At 36.6% G+C, this 20681-nt stretch overlaps 1 protein-coding gene across 5 annotated transcripts in view; it reads left to right on the plus strand.

The window, feature by feature from the left end:
* The window catches only part of FUT9 (fucosyltransferase 9), a 71352-nt gene extending 51399 nt beyond the window's left edge, over positions 1–19953 (plus strand). For all 5 annotated transcript variants that reach the window (XM_025169777.2, XM_007433154.4, XM_015888914.3 and 2 more), the window contains one exon: positions 10055–19953. In XM_025169777.2, the coding sequence (XP_025025545.1) occupies positions 10055–11139 (1085 nt within the window). In that variant the 3' untranslated portion in view covers positions 11140–19953. The remainder of the gene's footprint in view (positions 1–10054) is intronic.
* Positions 19954–20681: the final 728 nt, after the last annotated feature.

Below are 20681 nucleotides of genomic sequence, written 5' to 3' on the forward strand. Positions count from 1 at the left end.
GCTGGACATTCATTTGCAGGGCCGCATGGAGGAATTTTCAGAGCATCTGCAGGATAAAATCGTGCGGATTCGTTCCAAGTTGGACTCCAAGCATGGCGCAGGGTCTGGGGAGATACCAGGGGATTGTTCCTGCCGAGTTATCTGGGAACACTTTGATCCTGTTGTTCCTGAGGAAGTGGACAGGATCCTCCAGACTGTGAGGGCCACCACTTGTCATCTGGACCCATGTCCCTCCTGGCTGGTGAAAGCAGCTCGGGAGGTAATGTGGTTGGATCCAGGCGATAATTAATACATCCTTGCAGGAGGAAGTGTTCCCAGCACTCTTTAAAGAGGCATTGGTGCACCCCCTCCTCAAGAAGTCCTCCCTGGATCCTACCATACTGGACAATTTTCATCCAGTCTCCCACCTCCCCTTCCTGGGGAAGGTGGTTGAGAAAGTGGTGGCATCACAGCTCCAAAGGGTCCTGGAGGAAATGGATTATCTGGACCCTTATCAGTCAGATTTCAGGCCTGATTATGGAACAGAAATGGCATTGGTCACACTTATGGATGATCTCTGGCAGGAGCAGCATGGTGGAAGTGCGACCATCCTGGCTCTCCTTGATCTCTCAGTGGCTTTCGATGCCGTCAACCACAGTATCCTATTGGGATGGCTCAGGGATTTGAGGGTGGGCGGCACATTGTGCTGGTTCACCTCCTTTCTTCGGGGCCGGTCCCAGTCGGTGGTGATAGGGAGCGAGAGGTCCCACCCTCGGCCCCTCCTCTGTGGAGTGCTGAAGGATTCAGTTCTCTCTCTGCTCCTTTTCAACATCTACATGAAACCGCTGGGTGAGATCATCCACCATCGTGGGATGAAGTATCATCGGTATGTTGATGATACTCAATTATATATCTCCATCCCTGGTGAGGTAAGTGATGCCGTGACCGCCCTCTCGTGGTGCCTGGAGGCTGTGAGGGTCTGGATGGGGAACAACAGGCTCCAGCTGAACCCTGGTAAGACAGAGTGGCTTTGGGTTAATGGCTCCTCTGTATCCGGGACGTTGTCATCGTTGGTGCTGGATGGGGTAGCACTGCTCCAGACCCAGTGAGTAATTTGGGGGTCCTCCTGGACTCACGGCTCTTGCTCGAAGACAGCTTCAGGTTGTGCACCAGTTATGCCCCTTCCTGAATCAGGACGCCCTTCAAACGGTCATTCATGCCCTTGTTATCTCCCAGATAGACTACTGCAATGCGCTCTACATGGGGCTACCCTTGAAGAGTATCCGGAAGCTTCAGCTGGTCCAGAATGCAGCCGTACAAGCTATTTTTGGGGCCCGAAGAAGGACCCATATAACACCTTTGCTCCGTGAGCTGCATTGGGTACCAGTTTGCTTCCGGGTCCAATTCAAGGTGTTGGTTATCACCTTTAAAGCCTTACATGGCATGGGGCCAGGCTACCTGATGGACCGCCTCGCCCCCACGATTTCAACCTGTCCCACCCGATCTCACAGGGCATGCTCCAGACCTCCTCGGCAAAAGAACTCCGACTAGCGGGGTCCAGAAGGCGGGCCTTCTCTGCTGTAGCCCCTGCCCTTTGGAACATCTTGCCCCCAGAGGTGAGACAGGCCCCCTCACTCCCAGCCTTTCGGAGGGATTTGAAGACCTGGCTGTGCCATCTGGCCTGGGGCGGGGAGGAAGGCTGTCAGAAATGGGGTTGGCTGGCCCCCTAGAGGCCTAATGTGACTTCCATCGGCCTCTTGGATTTTTTTCTCTTCTTTCCATTTGTGTAGATGTGTCTGTCTTTTTATAAATTTAATTATGTATTTATTGTTTTAATTTGATGTAAACCACCCAGAGTCCTGTTAGGAGTTTCTCCTGGGAAGAAATGCATCTTGCTATCTTCAAACATATTGTTATGGCTAATAAATAAGGCTCAGCTGCAAATGGTTATTGTTAGTTTACACATATACTGCTATTTACTGCCACCTATTGGCGTCTGTGTGCTAGTTACTCAAGGGGTAGCAATAAAACGGGAGGATTACATGCCCAGCTGCTCAGTAGAATTTTAGCCATCATGTAATCAGTTTTATGGGTTATGTAGTAGTAACTAATAACTAAGTAGTGTACCTCTTCTCTGAGAGTTGTCAAAACAGGTATTGTCTGAAATAAAAATAACATTCTAGGTAAAACGTTCATCTTAATCACAGAAATTCTCCACAGGACCCCTTGTCAACATTAAAAAGTATTTTGAAAGTAAACCACTACCATATGACTCTGGGTCTTTATTACTCACTTTACAGTGAGTCAGTATCGCTCATTTACCTTTCCTATTCAGACTAACATTTTATTAAAAAGCTACCATAAATTAACATGGCTCACTTTCCTATTGTGATTGTGGGGGAACTGGGAAAGGTGTGAATGAGGTAGCAACAGATGAGTCAGATGACAGCTTATCTTATAAATGGCAACTCAGACCAGGTGGGGAGAAATCTGGAGAAAAGTATTTTAAACTATTCAAATACACTCCATCTTAATTAACACACTATACAGTAAATGAAGCTGAGATTTAAGAAATCCGTATTGCAGTTCCCAAGATTCTGTATTTACACCCAACAAACATTAAAAATACTTTACTGAAATTTCTGTAGTTCTTGCTGCTTTGGTCTTGCACAACTCTGTGGGACTTGACCCTTGTGCCTGTGTTCTCATCAAATTTACATGGACTTCATCAGCACTTATCTAATTCCTTCCTGCAGTCTTCGGTTTTTTGTTGCTTTTATGTCACAAGCAGCATCCATTAGATTCTCAAGCATTCAAGTTTCCATTTGCACTCTGTCCAGAGAAAACAAACTAGGTAATAAGGAGTCTGGTATATTTTTTTTGCCAGAGCTTGAGGCAAACAGAGAAGTAATTCTTTCAGTTATGCTTCCTTCAGGTAAGGCAAGGTTGGATTCTGAAGGAAATAGCTTGAGTAGACTAGATATATCCAGATTCAGGTATATTGCATCAGTACCATGGAAAGCTCAGAGTGAGATCCAGATTTTAGTTAAAGTATCCAAGCAAAAGCCATGTTGCGGTTTCTGCGTTCTTCTGTATGCTTTCCTGTTTGCAACCTTCCTTAGGTTGTCTTAAGTTGAATATGGGATCTTTCTGCATGAAAAGTTCACTGAAGTAGATGCTCTATTTAGTTGCATGACATTTCTTGGCTAGTAACCAAAACAAATCTTGCTATAATAAAATCAGTGTCTCATATTTTTATGCACTTTTGTTCAGATTAACTTTTCCTATGTTTCCAAATCAAGGTTGGAGAGAAAGAATGCACTTTATATGGTGACTTTGATTTCATTCTTCAGTTTACTGTTATGGTGATCACTATGTTTTTTTTAGTGTAGTTTTAGCCTAAGTTGAAACATTTCGTAATGTGGCTCAAGAAATATAACAAGCCAGAATACAGTATATCATTGTTCCTTGTAGTTCTTTTGACAGCCTTATTAAATGCAGATTCCATGACATCCACATACAACTCATCTTGCATCTGGATCAGTAACAAAGATCTACACACTGCAGTTTTGGAGACAGACAGTTTCTACAAACTTGTTTCTGATATCTTTGTGCCAAAGAGCTTCTTTTGATGGCTGCTGTACTCTGGGTTAGCTTGTTTTATGTGCATTCCTGACTCCTTAATGCAGGAAAGGTCTCTTCTGATGACCTTGCTTCATTTTCTTTAAGCCCTCACCAACTCTGTTGCTCAAACATCTGTTTGTTTGTTTGTTTAGCAGGATGTCTTTTCCAGAATATATACCTCACCCAATAGCATGGCTTTCCACAAATATATACCTTCCAGATGTGTTGGAATACAACACTCATCATTCCTAGATAATGTGGGCTGGGGGTTGATGAAAATATCCCAGATAAAATGAACCTAACAGTTACATAAATATAGCCACTGAAAAGCTATCTCAAAGATGAATTAAATCCAAAAAGTTTTACAATCATTTCCCAATATTTGTAATATAGTATTGAGAGGGAATTGTGTGTGTGTGTTTTAAATTAACCCGATTGTATGGACAGATTAACTATAAATCTAAAGATAAGGTCTTATACATTGTTTCTGCAGCTATCAGGTTCTTAACTGGAGCTAATAGGTCAGAGTGTAGATAGGAGGAACAATAGAACAGTTTTTTGATGAAACACATTCTGTACAAATCTTTTCCTGCTTCCTCTGAAAGTCATAAACAAAATAGCTTGGAGTAGTAATCAGATAATCTAAGGTGTGGCCAAACTAGGCTCCTCGCAGAGACGCTCAGAACCATGGTATGATCATCTGTTTGCACAAAATAAAAAGAATACATGAATCACTTTTGGGGTACAATTACCCCCAATACAGGTGTCAGTCAGTGATACCTGTATTCAAGATCTTCTTTGTCATGTTTTTATTATTATTGTACAGAAAAGTGGTACTTTTCCCAGCAAAATGAAAATTTAGTTTCAAGTCTCCTGAATACAGTAAGTTGCAAAACAATTGTTGCTCTTTCCCTCTCCTTTCCTTTCTTCTTTAGTTTTACTACTAAATTCTCAAAGCAATCCAAAATAAAATGCATATTTGTTAAAACAGCTAAACGTAATATTAAATGCAATAAAAGCTGTACGAGGAGATTATTCATGGAGATAGCGTAAATAGGTAACTTGGCACTGAATGTACTGAATTTAACATTCTTTCAACCCTGTAACAGAAAATCCTTGGTTTGCCTTAGGATATTCAGCTTGATAAAAGATTTTTAAAATGAAAATAGTTAAAGTATCATTTAAGATTCAAATTTGCTGTATTCCTTATGTATAGTCTGAGTGGATTATTACTCAAGTATGAATTTATGACTAGAACTGAAAAAATAGAGAATAACCTATAGTTTCTTTGAGTTTCTGTGATCAATATGAAATGGGAGATTTTGCATTTTCCTTATTCTGAAGCAAAATAAATTAATTATAATTGGAAATCAATAAATATGTTTGAGGAGGGATGAACTCTTTAGGTATAGTAATAACTTAAAATGGTATAAAACAGGCTAAATGTTACAAATTTATTAATTACAAATAAATATGTGTAATTAGTTTGGACTAAACAGCTTTCCATTTTAATTTTAAAAATAAATGGAATTATGGTAAGCTTTTCAGTTCTTTTATATAATTAGATAAAATATACAGACTCCTTTTGAGATAATATAGCATATCTGTTTTTCACTTCAATAGGTTTTAGGGAGGAGGCATTTTCCAAAAATAAACTTTATAGATTGGTGGCTTCTTAAAAAAGTATGCAATTACGTCTCTGTTTTTGTAAGCAATTTTATGAAAATAGAGTACAGTATACAAGAGAGTTCAGCTAAGATACCTCAGGATTTTTATAAAACTCAGTTAATTGCCTTTGAGTAAGGGGAGTATTCATATTGGCAAAGCAAGGAATCTTATTCCATTCACTTTTGATATATGAAAACATCAGAACACATATCCTTATGGATGAGACCTGAAAAAATCTCAGCACAGATGCAGAAATTAGAATACAACATTACTAATTTGATGTCTCACCCACAGTGCACTGTGCTGGAGAGTCATGGTTAAAAGCAGTTTGCTGTTTGTTGCAAACATAGTCACAAAATTCCTGCTCCCCTATCTCTACCTTGGCATTTTTTTTCATATAGAGAATTTGTGGGGAAATTATCATTGTGGAGTCCTTGGGTTCTCTGAGCTTGGTTCTTTTCTTGCAAACGTTTCATAACCTGGCTACGTGGGTCACAGCACATAAAGAGAGAGCAAACCCCATCCCATTTTAGCACTGAAGATGTTACCTAGCCGGGTAATGAAATGTTTGCAAGAAAAGAATCAAGCTCAGAGAACCCCCAGGACTCCACAGTTCAACTCTGAACTACACATATTCACCCCTATTGGAAATTATTATTTTTGACAATATTTCTGTACCTCCAAGTCATTCATGAATGTTCCAGATGGTTCTGATTTAGTCTGCTTTGGGGGAACACTATTTCATTTTGAAATCTTTCAGATGTTTCTGAAATTAGCCCAAACTGATATTAACTTCAGTACTTAACCATATCCAATGCACAATAAATCCATATTTTATTCTCAAGTGAAATTTCCCAATTTGAAAAATCTTTTTTCTTCTGCTTTATTGGAATACAATACATAACCTTGTGGGCATGCCCTACCTCTAAGAAAGATTCCTGTATATTCAGATTCAACAGTCATGGGTGCACAGATGAGCTCATGGGAATGTTGAACCAAAACTGCAGTAACAACTTTTTTCTTAACTCTAGTACCTCTGGGTTCCTCCTTGTGGGAAGGGGAAAATCTAGAGAACTTACTTCCTCCTCTCTCAGGATCTTTGCCACCAGTGAGCACAATCACCACAGAAAACAACAGTACATAGTGCAACCATTACATTGGCTTTGAATCAAAGCTTGGATAAACATGTACCTTTAATACATTTGTCAGTTCCAGCACAACTAATTAGAGGTACATACTGCTGATCAATACAATTTTTCTAACTAAGGTAAGCAGAGAAGGTATTTAAATTAGCAATCAGATAGTTACCAATTTTGTCTTGTATATCCTTGATTTCAGAAAGATTTCCCAGCATGGAAAAGAGAGAGAAGTAACAGAAAAAAAGCAGCAAACAAATTAGCAATCTATAGAAAGGAGAAGCTCTTACACACTTCAAATATTTCTCCCAGCTTATACACAGTGCTCCTCTTTGTCTCCTATTTTATAACATAAAATGTTGGACTTATCAATCAATGGACTACTGTTACAATTTTACAATACAATTTGGGAAGGGGTCTAGCTGTTTGGGGGTAGTTCTTGTTCATAGTCTGCAATCATGTCAGTCTGCATGATTCTTGATAATTTTATTCATCGGTCATATATTTTATCTTCTAATCTTTGATACATCATTGTTATAGTCCACCCTAGTATTCTGTTGCATTTCCATCCACCTATGCATTCAGAAGGACTGTACGTATGTACTTCATTAGACTGAGTATTCATCATACAATTCACTAAGCTTATCCATCATGACCACTAGAAAAGATCATTCTTCTGGGCAAGCCTGCAAAGAATGTGCAATGCACATTCCATTCAAATGTGGATTTTCTCTGGTTCAACTAGCCCTTGATTTCCAGTACCCTTCCTGCATCCTCCACACAGAGACACTTTCTAAACAACTCCAAACACTTCACTGTTGGTTCTTTCACCCCACCAAAATAATGATGTAGCATACAGTAATTCCCCAGGGCATTCTGTTTTAGGAATGCAGCCAGATCTGCCTTGTTGATACCTGAGGCAGAAACAAATCCTGTTTGATTGCTAAAGTAGCCAAATAAGATGAGCCCTCCAAAATTTGCTTCTTATGGCTCACACATGATTTTTTAGAGCCATTGAAGTGTGTTTTTTAAGAGGAAATATGCAGAAAGCTACCCATAGATATTGGAATAACTGAATGTGCTACACCAGAGAGAAAACATGTAACACATAGAATTAGACATGGAGAAGACTCTTTTTTTTTTTTAATTTAACATCTGACATACTTTTTGAATAACCCCTGAGGTCTCTTGAAGGGTTCAGTTCAATCCAATTCAGCCAGTTTTTGCCATCTGTTTCTTAAGATGACTTGTGGTTGTCCCTGCGTATAGGCAGATGGTACATGTGTGTGGTCTGTTTGTATGTGAATAGAGGCTGGATGGTGGAGATGAGATGGGGAATGAATGAACTAGAGTGTCTGAATGGCATGAGTGGTACATGTGACTGGTGTGGAATGTGTGAATGAGTGTGTGAGTATGAATGACATTCGGGGTAAGTGAATGAGATATGTACTATGTGAATGAGGAACATTTATTAATGTATACATTAATGGTGGCTGGGTAGGTAATGTATCTGTAAAAGGGATCTCTGGGTAATTTGCAAGTAGAGCCTACAACCCACCAGCAAACATCAAATGTGACCTTGTAGACAGAAAAGCAGGGAAAGGCAAAAATACTTTTTCCCAGCTTCAGCTGACGTGGCAAATACTTAGTAATCCATGCAAAGGTATAGTAACTTCATGGTTGGGTTCGTGTACTGTGCTTTGCGTAGACTGTCTTTAAAGGCTGGTCTGGAAGATTCAGGAATGCAGAATTCTGAGACTAGGGAAAGTGCCTATTATATTCATTCAGAAGAAGCTGCACTGACTGAGAGCATCTATTAGTGAAGTTAAAGGTACTCAACCTACATGGTTTAAAAGCTGAGTACCTGATGAATTGCTTTGTCTCTTATTTTCTAGTACTTAAGATTACTGGGGATGCCATTTTTCTGGTTCCACATTTGTCAGGAATTTTCTGTCCAGTAGCCTGAGACACTGTATTCATGATGCAGATTATCCAGTTACAGAATTGCTTCTCTGTTCAATAAGGGCTGGTGCAAAGTGTTGCGAGTTTTCTGAGTCAGATGCAGATTCATTAGTTTATGTTTTTTGTAGAATTTCTCCTGCCATGTTTTTTTGGATATTATCACTGCTGATGCTTCTTGCTGCTTATAAAATTGTTTTAATCTGCTATTTCACAGTCGTATGAAAAAGAAAGCGCACCCTCTTTGAGTTCTTTCTGCTACTTAGCCTCTTCATTACCTATGGAAGCAGTAAGGGTGTACTTAGTAGTTTTTCACGGCTTCTCCATTTTGGCTTTCTTTTTGTAAAATAAATGATGACATGGTGTAATATGTCATATGTTGTTGTTCATCTGAGCTTGTATTTACCTACTTTTGAGAACTACTAAGGATCAGATGATTTTTATTGTGTCCTGATACGTAAAACCATAGAACTCAAAGAGGGTGTACTTTCTTTTTCACACAACTGTATTTAAAAAATCCAAGTTAGGATTGGGTTTTTTAGTGGTAAAAATAGATAAATGTTTTAAATATGTAAGTATTTCCATTCACAAAGGAAGACAAAAAGCATACAAAGCTATGTCCTGATGAGATGCATTGCTGGCAGTTGCATATATTTAGCATGATTAAGCTTGTCCCCTGCTCTCAAGAACAGAGGGATGTTTATGGCAATTAGGATTATTCTGTAAGCTTCGTGGCTAAGGGAGGGTTTTATTCCTAATGTTCCTAGAGCTCATTTATTTACCAGACCACACTGACAGTTTCTTCAAATGTTTGCCTTTTTGCGGTCAGCATATGGGCAATGCCATGTTACATATTTTGCTTTTTTTTTTTTTTTAAACAAGAGCTATTGTTTTTATACCCTCTATAGGATGTAAAATAACAATTGCTGAAATGTATATTTAGTACCAATAAATCCACTTTATATCGTTTTTTGGGGGGGGGGGAGCGGGTAGAAGGGGGAATGAATCTCTCTCTTTTTTCATATTATATTTTGTTTATTTAAAACAAAGCTGTGATTTTTTAAAAAATAATATCAATAAATGGACAGAATTACTGAAGGTAGACAATGAATGGTCAATATAACATTAATAAAAGATAATTCATACCAAGCAGAGTACATTGAGTTGTTTTTATGATATAAAGTAGTATGGTTTTTTGAGCTTAATCCCACAGTCTCCACTACATTATTGTTTATAAATGTTAAAAAAGCAGAAAGGAAAAGAAAAACATCCCTAAAAATAATATAGATGTATTTAATTTCTGACTTTCCTCTTCTCAACCTGTATAGACTTACACAATAAACCAGAAACAATAAAGGAGCATCTTGAATTCAGATGAGACTAACTGAATAGTACTAACTTAAAACAGACATACACAAATACATGCAATATAGTTCAGTGATGTAATTATTTTCATTCCACCCCAACACATATTTTCAATTCATTTACATTTCTATTCAGATTGCAAAAAAATATTATGGTTCTTTCCAATTGTTTGTCATGTTTAGGTTCATCAACAGTGTGTAATAACCATTACATGGAGTTTTATATCTATAAAACATGTTTTTAAAGTAGCTCTTTTATGCATGCAAATTTTAATAGACATCACCTTGACATTGACTTTTAACTCTACCTTCTTTTCTTTGCAGATCAAATTATGACATCATCATCCAAAGGCATTTTCCGGCCATTTCTAGTCCTCTTCATTGTGCTTGGCTGTTTCATGGCCTGCCTACTTATCTATATCAAACCAACAAATGGCTGGATCTCTAGTCCTATTGAATCAGCCAGCTCAGTTCTAAAGATGAAGAATTTCTTCTCGACCAAAAGTGATTATATTAATGAAACAACCATTCTGGTATGGGTGTGGCCATTTGGACAGACATTTGATCTAAAATTCTGTCCCACATTTAATATCCATGGATGCCATCTGACAACAGACCGCACACTATATAACCGATCTCATGCAGTTCTCATTCACCACAGAGACATTAGCTGGGATCTGACTAATTTACCTCAGCAGCCTAGACCTGCATTTCAGAAATGGATCTGGATGAACCTGGAATCTCCAACCCATACTCCACAAAAGAGTGGGATTGAACATTTGTTCAATTTGACCCTCACTTATCGCCGTGATTCAGATATTCAGGTGCCTTATGGCTTTATGGTAGTTAGCACAAATTCCTTTGTGTTTGAAATGCCGAATAAAGAAAAACTAGTATGTTGGGTAGTGAGTAACTGGAATCCTGAGCATGCTAGAGTGAAGTATTATAATGAATTGAGTAAATATATTGAAATCCATACCTACGGACAAGCATTTGGAGATTATATCAGTGATAAAAATTTGATCCCAACTATTTCCACTTGCAAATTTTACCTTTCCTTTGAAAATTCTATCCATAAAGACTATATTACAGAAAAACTTTACAATGCTCTTTTTGCTGGATCTGTGCCAGTCGTTCTGGGTCCTCCCAGAGAAAACTATGAGAATTACATCCCCGCTAATTCATTCATACATGTGGAGGATTTTCTGTCTCCAAAGGACCTTTCGGAGTACCTTCTGATGCTCGACAAAAACACTAAACTGTATATTAGCTACTTCAACTGGAGGAAGGATTTTTCAGTGCACCTTTCTCGATTCTGGGAATCACATGCATGTCTTGCTTGTGACCATATAAAGAGACACCAAGAGTACAGGTCTGTTGGTAACTTAGAGAAATGGTTTTGGAACTAAACCTTTATCCATTTTTTCCTGCACTTTATATGGGGGGGGGGGGGCTGTCAAAATCACCATCCCAAGATGAGGAGAGGAAAAAAAATCCCTAGTGAAGCATTACTGTTCATCATCTGGCCTTTCTTCCCAATGCAGATCAATAATTCACTTAAAGCCTTGAAATCTTAACCACTCTCCTTCCTTTCCAGATAAAGATTTCTTCAAAAAATAATAGTGATGCTATTGGTCAATTTCTGTGTTTATTTGCTTGAAGAGGTAATCAACATCTTTCAAACTCTTCTTGTATTTTATTGAGCCGTGATTTTGAAAAGGAATTAAAAGTGGTAATCCAGTGTTGGATTTCCTTCTTTAAACAATCCAAACTCTGGTGACTTACTGTTATATTTTAATCATACATTTACTGTCCCATATGGGAAACCAAAAAGTAGCAACTTTTGCAGTATGTACTTAGGGGAGATATGAGAAATAACTTGGGTGCTTTTAAAGACCATGACACGGCTGCACAAATTATTCCATCCTACGCCTCTGCCATGGCATCTTTTTATAATTTGTTGGAAATCCTGCTATGTTTGGCAGTGTTGACCAAGAAGTATGCCATTGTATACTTTTTCTTGTTTCATCATTTTTGTAATGCATCACTGTCAATTATGTAATACAAATGTGTTTATATTGATTAAAGCAGTTTTGTTCTTTCAGGGCATCAAAAGAAATGGGGAGGGATGTAGGTAATGCACATAAAACAATGGGATCAAAACATTTATTATGGTTTAACAAGTACAGTTTATGAAATAGAATGATACATCCAGATGTCCAGAATAATATTTAATACTGTTGTATAAACTACTTTCTACATTGTTTGTAAGTAGTCTTGTATTACATGTTGTCTGTGGTTGCAGAACATCTTTGCATTCTATGTGGGAAGCAGGAGCATTCACAGTGATGGGCCCTGGCTTCCAAATGCCAGGCAGGACTGGGTGATCAAAGCCCCAACCCTTTTTATGGGTGTGCACTGCCATGCTATGTACATTAAAAAGAAGTGAGGCTTTGACCATCCAGTCACACCTGCCATTTTGAAGCCAGTGACTGCCACGGTGGATGCTCCAATGGGAAGATTGCAGCTAGTTTCACATGTTTGGTTAATCCTTCATCGGTTTAAATAATTATGAAAAAGAACATTACTTCATTATTGGCAAAGTATTACAGTAAATGACATGTACTGGGGAGAAGAAAACAGTGAAAATTAAACCTGTACCATGAATTTTAGGCAGTGCTGAATAAAAGTCTTTATCAAACTGGGTCAGAGGAAGCAAGCTAGCCGCTTGGCTGTCTAACCTATAAATGAATAAGTTCTTCCAGAATGGGGACCTCCTTTGGCCTTTGGAGTACTGGTTTCCAAAAAAAGTTAAAAAGTGAGTCAGTCCAAGACAGAAACTAAATTTCATTGGGTTTATTTTTGTATTTAATCAAACTAATTAAATGCAGTTACTATAACGACTCTGTATGGATTTCCCCCTTTTTCTATTTTGTCACATTAAAAATTACAATATGGCAATTCTGAGTTTTCACCCAACTTTTTCAGAGGTCCCATAAGTCTTAGGTCTTAAGAGTGTGTACCATATATGTATGCTTATGTACTTACTGGTTGTGACTCTTTAAGGCAATGTTGCCACAACAGTGTTACTGCAGATAGCAGTAAGTAGAAGGGGCACAAGTGTTCAAGGTTAAGAAGTTAAGCAATGTTATTGTCCATAGTTCACATTTTTTCTAAAATGAAAACACAGAGTGTATATGTTTTAAGGATGAATACAAACATTTCAATATTGAGATTTTTTTTTTTCCTGAGCAGCAACAGCAGGCTGTATCACCTTCATAAAATGATTGCTGTTGCTGTTACTACTGCTACTGATGAAGCTGCTAGAGGAGAAGAGTTTAGGCAGTAATCCAGAGATTGATTATCAGCTTCATCAGTATTGCCAATATTCAGTAGAAGTTTGTTAGTGCATATTCGGTTTGGGAGCTGATGACAGATGAGGAGCTTGCCACCATCTCTACTTACAGCAGGGCTGAGCAGGACTTTCTCTTCTAATTATGGTATCTTTCAGTGGGCTATAGAACATTTTAACTTGTTTTACTAGTGCAGTACAGTCTGCAGAATGGTAGGCAGAAAACCATCATGTTCAGTGCTTTACAGCAATGATTTTAGGTTGAAGATAGATATTTTAAGAATATATTTGGGAAGATGCATTCAAGGAAGATGATTTCAAAAGGTTATTCATTGACTTAGCAGTTTGTGGCTTAATCTCATGTCCTTTTCTGGAGGTATTAATTGGGGTTTTGTTTAGCATTACATAAATATATAAGTAATTTTTTAGACAATGCAAGCTGATAATATGGAGGAGTCTTTATTTAGAGTCTTTTCTTCCATATGGTTTTATTGGCATCAAAAGAGGAGGACTTAACAGCTTAAAGATATTTCAGAAATGACTTTTTGGCTACTAGAATAAACTTCTGGTATAAAAATAAAACACTAGACAGTTACGTTTACTTTTAGGAGTGTTGCTTGGAAATGATTTGTTGTGATGCCACAGTGAATAAGTGTGCATATTTTAAATCTCCCATAAATCCAAGAAACTGAGGAAATAGAGTAAGAACAGTTAGCCTCAAACTATAGAAAACAGATTTTGTGTGGTGGTGGTGTGTATATGTGTACACACACGTGAATTTTTGACATGCAGTTTTCTGGACTGCCAAGTTTCAGTCTGTGAAACCAGCATGTTAAACTCAAAAATAAACATTTACTGTAGTTCAGTTTTTTTCCAGAAAAAAATAGTTGTTGAGATAAAATGTATAATTCATCTTCTATCAAAACTTCTGCCTTCATGGCAGAAGGAGATGGGGTATGTCTGATGGTCTCAGTCCCCTTTTACTTACTTGTCCCTCTCATACACGCATGAGGAGAATATTTCTCCTGTTGGCTGGAGCTCTAGTGATAGGGAAAACTAGCAAGTCTGTCATGCAGGAAACAGAAGGATGTAGATAAGGCTTTCTTCTATGGACAGGTTTCCCACCAAATGAAAGCTAGAACAGTGGCAACAAAGTGCCAGAGTGGAAGGCATTTGTGTTCATTCTGCATTCATTCAAATGTATTTTCATCAGAAGATCTGTAATAGCAAATTCATTTCTTCACAAATTTGCTTCATTTTCCCTTTTCCTCAGTCCAGTAACGTAAGTAAACGTATATAAATACTTTATAATCATCTAGCCCATGGTTGCAAAATTAAAATACTCTGGTTTCTTCAGTGTTACAGTATATAATGCCCTAATGAACATTTGTTATTTGAAATTAATTATCCAAGTTTCATAGTATATTCATAATTGAATTCTGTGCTAATTCATTGTATGTCAGTTGTTTCTTCGTGTCTGAACTCTGGACTTTCAAAATGTTTGTTCAACAAAATATTTTGATAAATGGATGTGGAATGTTAATCTTTTCCATTTTTTAAAGAAGATGTTCAACAAGTTATAAATGTAAGAAGTGTTTCTTTCAGTGGAAGAAAAAAATCTAGGTTCGCTTTCCAGAATGAGACGTTCCTTTTATACCAGTTCTAGACAGACATCATAAAACACATAGAAACTCATTGAGAACACATGGAAACTCATTCAGGCTAGTGGCCTCAGATACATGAAATACATCATTTAAGAACAAAAGGCATAAAATTAGAATGAAAACTGAAAGTCAAACTTCCTTAAGAATATGTTTATTTTTTCATATATTTATGTCACATATGTAAAATGTAATGAGTTGTCATTTTTAAAGAATGTTCTCTTATAGGAAACTGTGAATCCCTTAGGTTCACCAGCAGTTGTATTAGAAACTAAAAGACAAAACTTTGAATATGCATATATGTGACAGAATGAAATCTTAACTTTTGAAAAATATTTGTATTTGAGGGTGAAAGTTGTCCAAATAGAATGACACTGCTTTCTGGTGTCGTGGGAGAGGAAGGGATCCCTGAAGTTGTTACGAATTTCATCTCCAGTTCATATATATTTGTGCCATATATTTCAGCATTTCCAGTATCTCCCGGAACTCAGAACTGGGTTTAGTAAGCAGGAGATGCTGGAGGTTCCAAGGTCCAATCCTCCCTCTGCGTGTTTGTGTGCGCACGTTTGTGTTTGTATGAGGAACTGTTTGGATGCCATTTGGGAAGGGGGGTGGGCAAAGCACTATCATGCAAAACAAACTCTATTATTTTGTGTTTGGAATATTATTTTCAAAAGAGCATAGAGTATTGAAATAGTTTAGAGCAAGAATCTCATGAGAAAAATAATATTGTCATTATACAGTGATATACAGTGTCATCTGCAGTATGCTCTCTTTTTCACTGATTTGCTCCTTTTGTTTCCTCAGAATTTTAAAGTAATTTTGTAGTTGTCTTTTGCCTCCAGATAGGAACTTTGTGTACAACAGGCATTTCACAGAACCTAAACAATTATGGAATAGCAAAGCTCCCATAGCCATATAATTCTGGCCCAGTGAAAATGTCATAAGCTTTTACAGGCAGAGTCTACAATGTTACTCTTAATAATTGCTGCCCCCGACTAATGTGAAAATGCTACCACCATAATACAAACACAGCTATGAGAGATACAGTTGTGTAAAGCACATCTTACATTATTTTGCTATTCAATGCATAAGTTCTTGATATGCCTGTAATAGTTAAATTTTAGGTCTTCAAGTTGTGTTCTGTGCCACGTGAAACTATAGGATAAATAATCAATTACAATGCTATTTGGTGTGGCGAAATCTGAGCAATTTGAGGAAGAATAATACTGGGAAAGGATAAAAACAAGATACTAGTTCATCTCTATCATTGTGCACTAAAGTAACATTTCTGGAAATTATCTTATACATTAAATTAATGTACAGAACAGATAATCTTTAGATGTTCAAAATGGCTGTTAATGTATGTATGTAATATGTGCAAGAAGAAATACATTCTTCTGTGTCATATATAAATTAAAACATTGATGTATATCTTGCTAAAACATTACTTTACTGGACTGGAAAATAATTATAATACCAGCTCTTAATATGATCCATAACTTCCTTGTGTGGAAAAGAACTTCAGTGTACACTGAGTATACCTAGGAGTTGCTGTCATGGACCCCAAATGTTGGTAAATGCATACTTACTGATGGACTTTTTTTACTTTTGTAAAAGTTCATGGATGTATAATCCTAAAACAACGTGAAATAGAATTAGACTACTTGAGCAAAATAGTGTCACTTGAAACTCTCCTGTAGAGAGAAAAGGTTACTGAATTTGTTAATGGATACAAACCCATTCTATCTTTCGTTTTGTATTTCAAATGTATACCTTTTGCCTAAATATGAAAACTCAAGTTGTCAGCTATAACCCTTCCACCTATAGTACTGGATTGCTAAGTGATGTCACTTGTAGTAATTTCCAATTAAAAAGAAAGACGCAAGATTTTATGCTGTTGTGTATACAACATGTATTTCACATAAAATGTATTTCATAGGAAAACAGTATTATAATTACATGATTTCTCATTTTATTGTGTTTAATCCCCTTAATTTTTTGACAACTAACTCAGAGTACCATTTACAAAGATTCATAAAGCAGTAGGTAGCATTGTGATCTGAAGAAGATATGTAAGTTTTATAGACTATAATACAATTGAAGACAAACTGATTCTGACAACTATGTAGTGCATATAATTTTAGTTCTTGATATCCAAAGGTACAGATAAAAGTATCTTCACTTCATAAGAAGGCATTTGCAAGTCCATACTGGATGATCTCATTTTTAAAACAGATCACAGTTAAGATTGGGGAAGTACATATCATGTATGCTATTCATGTACTATTTTTTTTCCTTACTCTCTGCATAGTGTCTTGTCACTGGGCAAGCTAGATTTTCAATACTTATTGTTATATTCTGCATATTGAAATGTATGTCTACTCCCACTTTCTATCACAAAACACTTCCTTTCAAATGCATGTACATTAAGGATGTAGAATAATATTAAGATTTTCCTGAAAGGAAACTGGCATATCTTTTTCCCTAAAAAAAGGGGGGGGGGAATCCAAGGGAAGACTGGAAGTTGCAATTTTTATGTCCAGTATACAAGGGAGCAAAGGGCTTCTTCCAGTTTTGCTTAAACTTTATAAAAACCTATGACCTTATGGAAGCACTGGGTCTTTTCAGGAGAACATTTCTTCCTCTTTAGATCATCCTGGAATGACTATATCATATTTTTAAAAAATCATCCAAAAATTATACTAGAACAAAAAAATGATGTTTTTAAAGATTTGCACATTCATAATGTACATGAATTTGTTTACCTCACAGCCATCATTATTTTAGTAATCCAATCTCATAAGAATATCAAATATAGTGAAAAGTGCTACAATCAGTGTGGACAATCTTAATCAGTGCAACATTTAAAATGTTTCTAATCGTTTACTTTATACCCAGTATGTAGTCCTAATGAATTCTTTCTTCCTGAGAGAAAGGATCTTGTCAGTGATCCAGCCAAAGTTAATTCATGTTAAAACTCTCTCACTGATATGACCATAATTTAAAAGTGCTTTTGTTTGAATCATGTTGCTAAAAATTTCATACCTACTTATTTTCTTTGTTGTTGTTCAGTCGTTAAGTTGTGTCCGACTCTTCGTGACCCCATAAACCATATTGTGCCAGGCCTTCCTGTCCTTCACTGCCTCCCTGAGTTGGCTCAGTTTCATGCTCATTGCTTCAGTGATGCTATCTAACCATCTCATCCTCTGCCGACCTTATGTATGAGAACCTTCACAAATGTTGACAATGATCATCTTGAAAGTTTCTGCTGGAGTAGAACTTTTGGGAAAACCACTGTGCCATGGGTAGTAATGCTTTGTCACAGCTTCACTTTTGTATGTAAAATGAACTGGATATTTTATGCTTCACTAACATCCATTGTGTAAGGAATTACAGTGCCATTCCTTTATTACTGAATTTTGTCAATATGCACAGAAAGTCAAGTTTGAAATGTTACTTTATTCACTACAATTTAAACATGACAGTGCGGGGGGAAAAATCACATATACGTAAAGAGATGCTCTTTGTGCAGTTCTGAGCAAAAATAAACTGAATATGAGCCCCACTGAATTTAGTGGAACTTATATCAGTAAAAACAAACAGGATTGTGCCAACTTGTATCCAGTAAAGCACAACGTGAAAAAAGTGGGAAAATTGTTAAATATGACTTTTAATATTTTTTATCAATGCGCTGTAATTTTGCACTACTTTGTAAAAAAAAAAAAACTTAAAAATCTAAACAAGCCAAATGTACAGCATATAAAACATATTTTCCTGACTGTATCATATCACCCTGTTTCCTAGGTATATTAACATAAATATTATGTACTATTTTGACACTAGACAATAATGCCCAGCACACCAATGAGTCAGTTTGATTTTTTACTTATTGTTATATTTTTCTGTATTTGAGAAATAGGTGATCTTAGCAAACACTGATTTCAAGTAACAGGCTGCTGGAGAATATCTAAAGTTAGCAGGTAGTAAACTGATCACTAATTGAAACCACTTAGACAAGCAGCTTTTAAATTACAGACTCTCTAATTAGACAGAAAACTTGAAATGGAAACGGGTGCTATTAGTCAATCTCACTGTACTTCCTTTCTGGTTATAAAGTTGAAATGTAATAAATGTTTATTGATTAAATTATCAATATTGAATATACTGTATAGTGAAACGTAGAAGAAAAATGGAAATGAAATGGAAAATCCAAATGCATAATACAAGCAGTAAGGATAGAACTGTATGGTCTTGTCAGGAATGAAAGGGTGTCCAGTTTTAGGTAGCCACTTTGACACATGAGAGTTAAAGCACTTACATGGCATGATGACAGTATAATGTTTTATTTTGATGAATGAGCATGTTGCTGAAATCATGCCATAGGGAAGCAGCTCTTAAATCACTTGGCATATATTTATAAGCCAGTGTTTATATAAATCACTAATTATCTATCTATATGACAAATTCCAGAAAAGAATGGGATGAATAATTCAGCATAACTTCGTTCATTGGTCTTGCCAAAAGAGGTTAAGCTTATTTAGTATCTTCCTTTATTTAGAAATCAAGTTTCCACATGCACAGTAATATTATTCATGATTGCTTTACAATTCTAGAGACAAGGATCATTCCGTTTATTGCATCAAATTGTATATAAATATAACTAAATATCCAATGGTGATATAACTTCTAGAAGATATAAATTGTATCTTCTAAAATACACATTTTAAGAAGCCATGAAAAAAGCAAGGCCTTGTCAAAAATGTGTAAAATTTTTTATTGATTAGAAGTTGAAATTGCTCTTTGTGCTCCTTAGATGTGACCTCAAAGAAAGATATTTTCCTGTCGTTTGAATTACCATTTTGCCTCCTTAATATGTGCAAGTAAAATTATATGATTGTATTTTCCCCTCCCCTTTTGTTGTGAAATTTCTGTGTTTAAAATTATCTGTGATTATGTTTATGAATATCTCCTACACTGATTGCAGACTGCAAAGATGCATTTTGTGGAATGCCAGGGAATTCAAACTGTAACAAAGCCTTCAAGACAGTGAATGGAAGTTTGTTTCTATTGTATTTTGAGAATTTCATTGATTTTTTGAAAACATGCATTAACAGAGGCATTCCTCCCAAAAGATAAACACTGGATATGTAAATTAGTGTCAATATGTGAACAAAGTTGTTGTAATAAGCATATTTAAAATAAAAAGACTCAATTTAAAAGTATTTTCCCATGGGAGTTTAATTTTATATGCAGTCTTGATTTGGGTCAGTTTTCCTGTCCAAAGTACATGTGCTTCCAGCCCTATAATAAATTCAGTATCAATGAAGCATAAAATAGGTATGGAATTGATAGGGAAGAGTTTTTCAAAATGCTTTCACATAGAGTCCTGGCAACCAAAACAAAATTATTCCCTTACTCTTAATTATTTAATTTATATAGCTGCCCATCATACACGAGTGACTCTGAGCAACTTACAAGAATAAAAATCCTGAAAAGCCCACAACATATTATCCCCAGCACCCCAAGATAAACAATAACCCCACCAATAGAAAAAGCGCATTGATAACTGCAGCGCTTTTTCATGAATCAGATTTATCCTTGCCTGTATGTGTATCTCAACAGATCTGCTTAGTTCAGATATGAGTCTGTTTAAAAGAAAAAAAAAAACTGACTGTAAATTTCTGGAAGTAAGATAATCATGAGTTCTAGTATGTATTTGTCACAGATGGGCCCACGATGACTGCTTGACAGATGATAGAAAATTCCTACCGCTACTTTTGCTAGCAAAAGGGGGAGAAAATCCATGGCCTTAGGTTTATTCAGCTTCAACTGTTTTTAATATCACTCATTCAACTAATGACAGCTATGGTCAAAAGCAGCTTCCTCTGCCAAACTATCCTTTGTGCTCGTGCATGGTACAATTCTTATCTGCTAT

This window comes from Python bivittatus, unplaced genomic scaffold (assembly GCF_059951505.1).
Source record: "Python bivittatus isolate LINGU-HERP-01145 unplaced genomic scaffold, Pbiv_v1 ctg000020_np1212, whole genome shotgun sequence".
Taxonomy (NCBI): Eukaryota; Metazoa; Chordata; class Lepidosauria; order Squamata; family Pythonidae; genus Python; species Python bivittatus.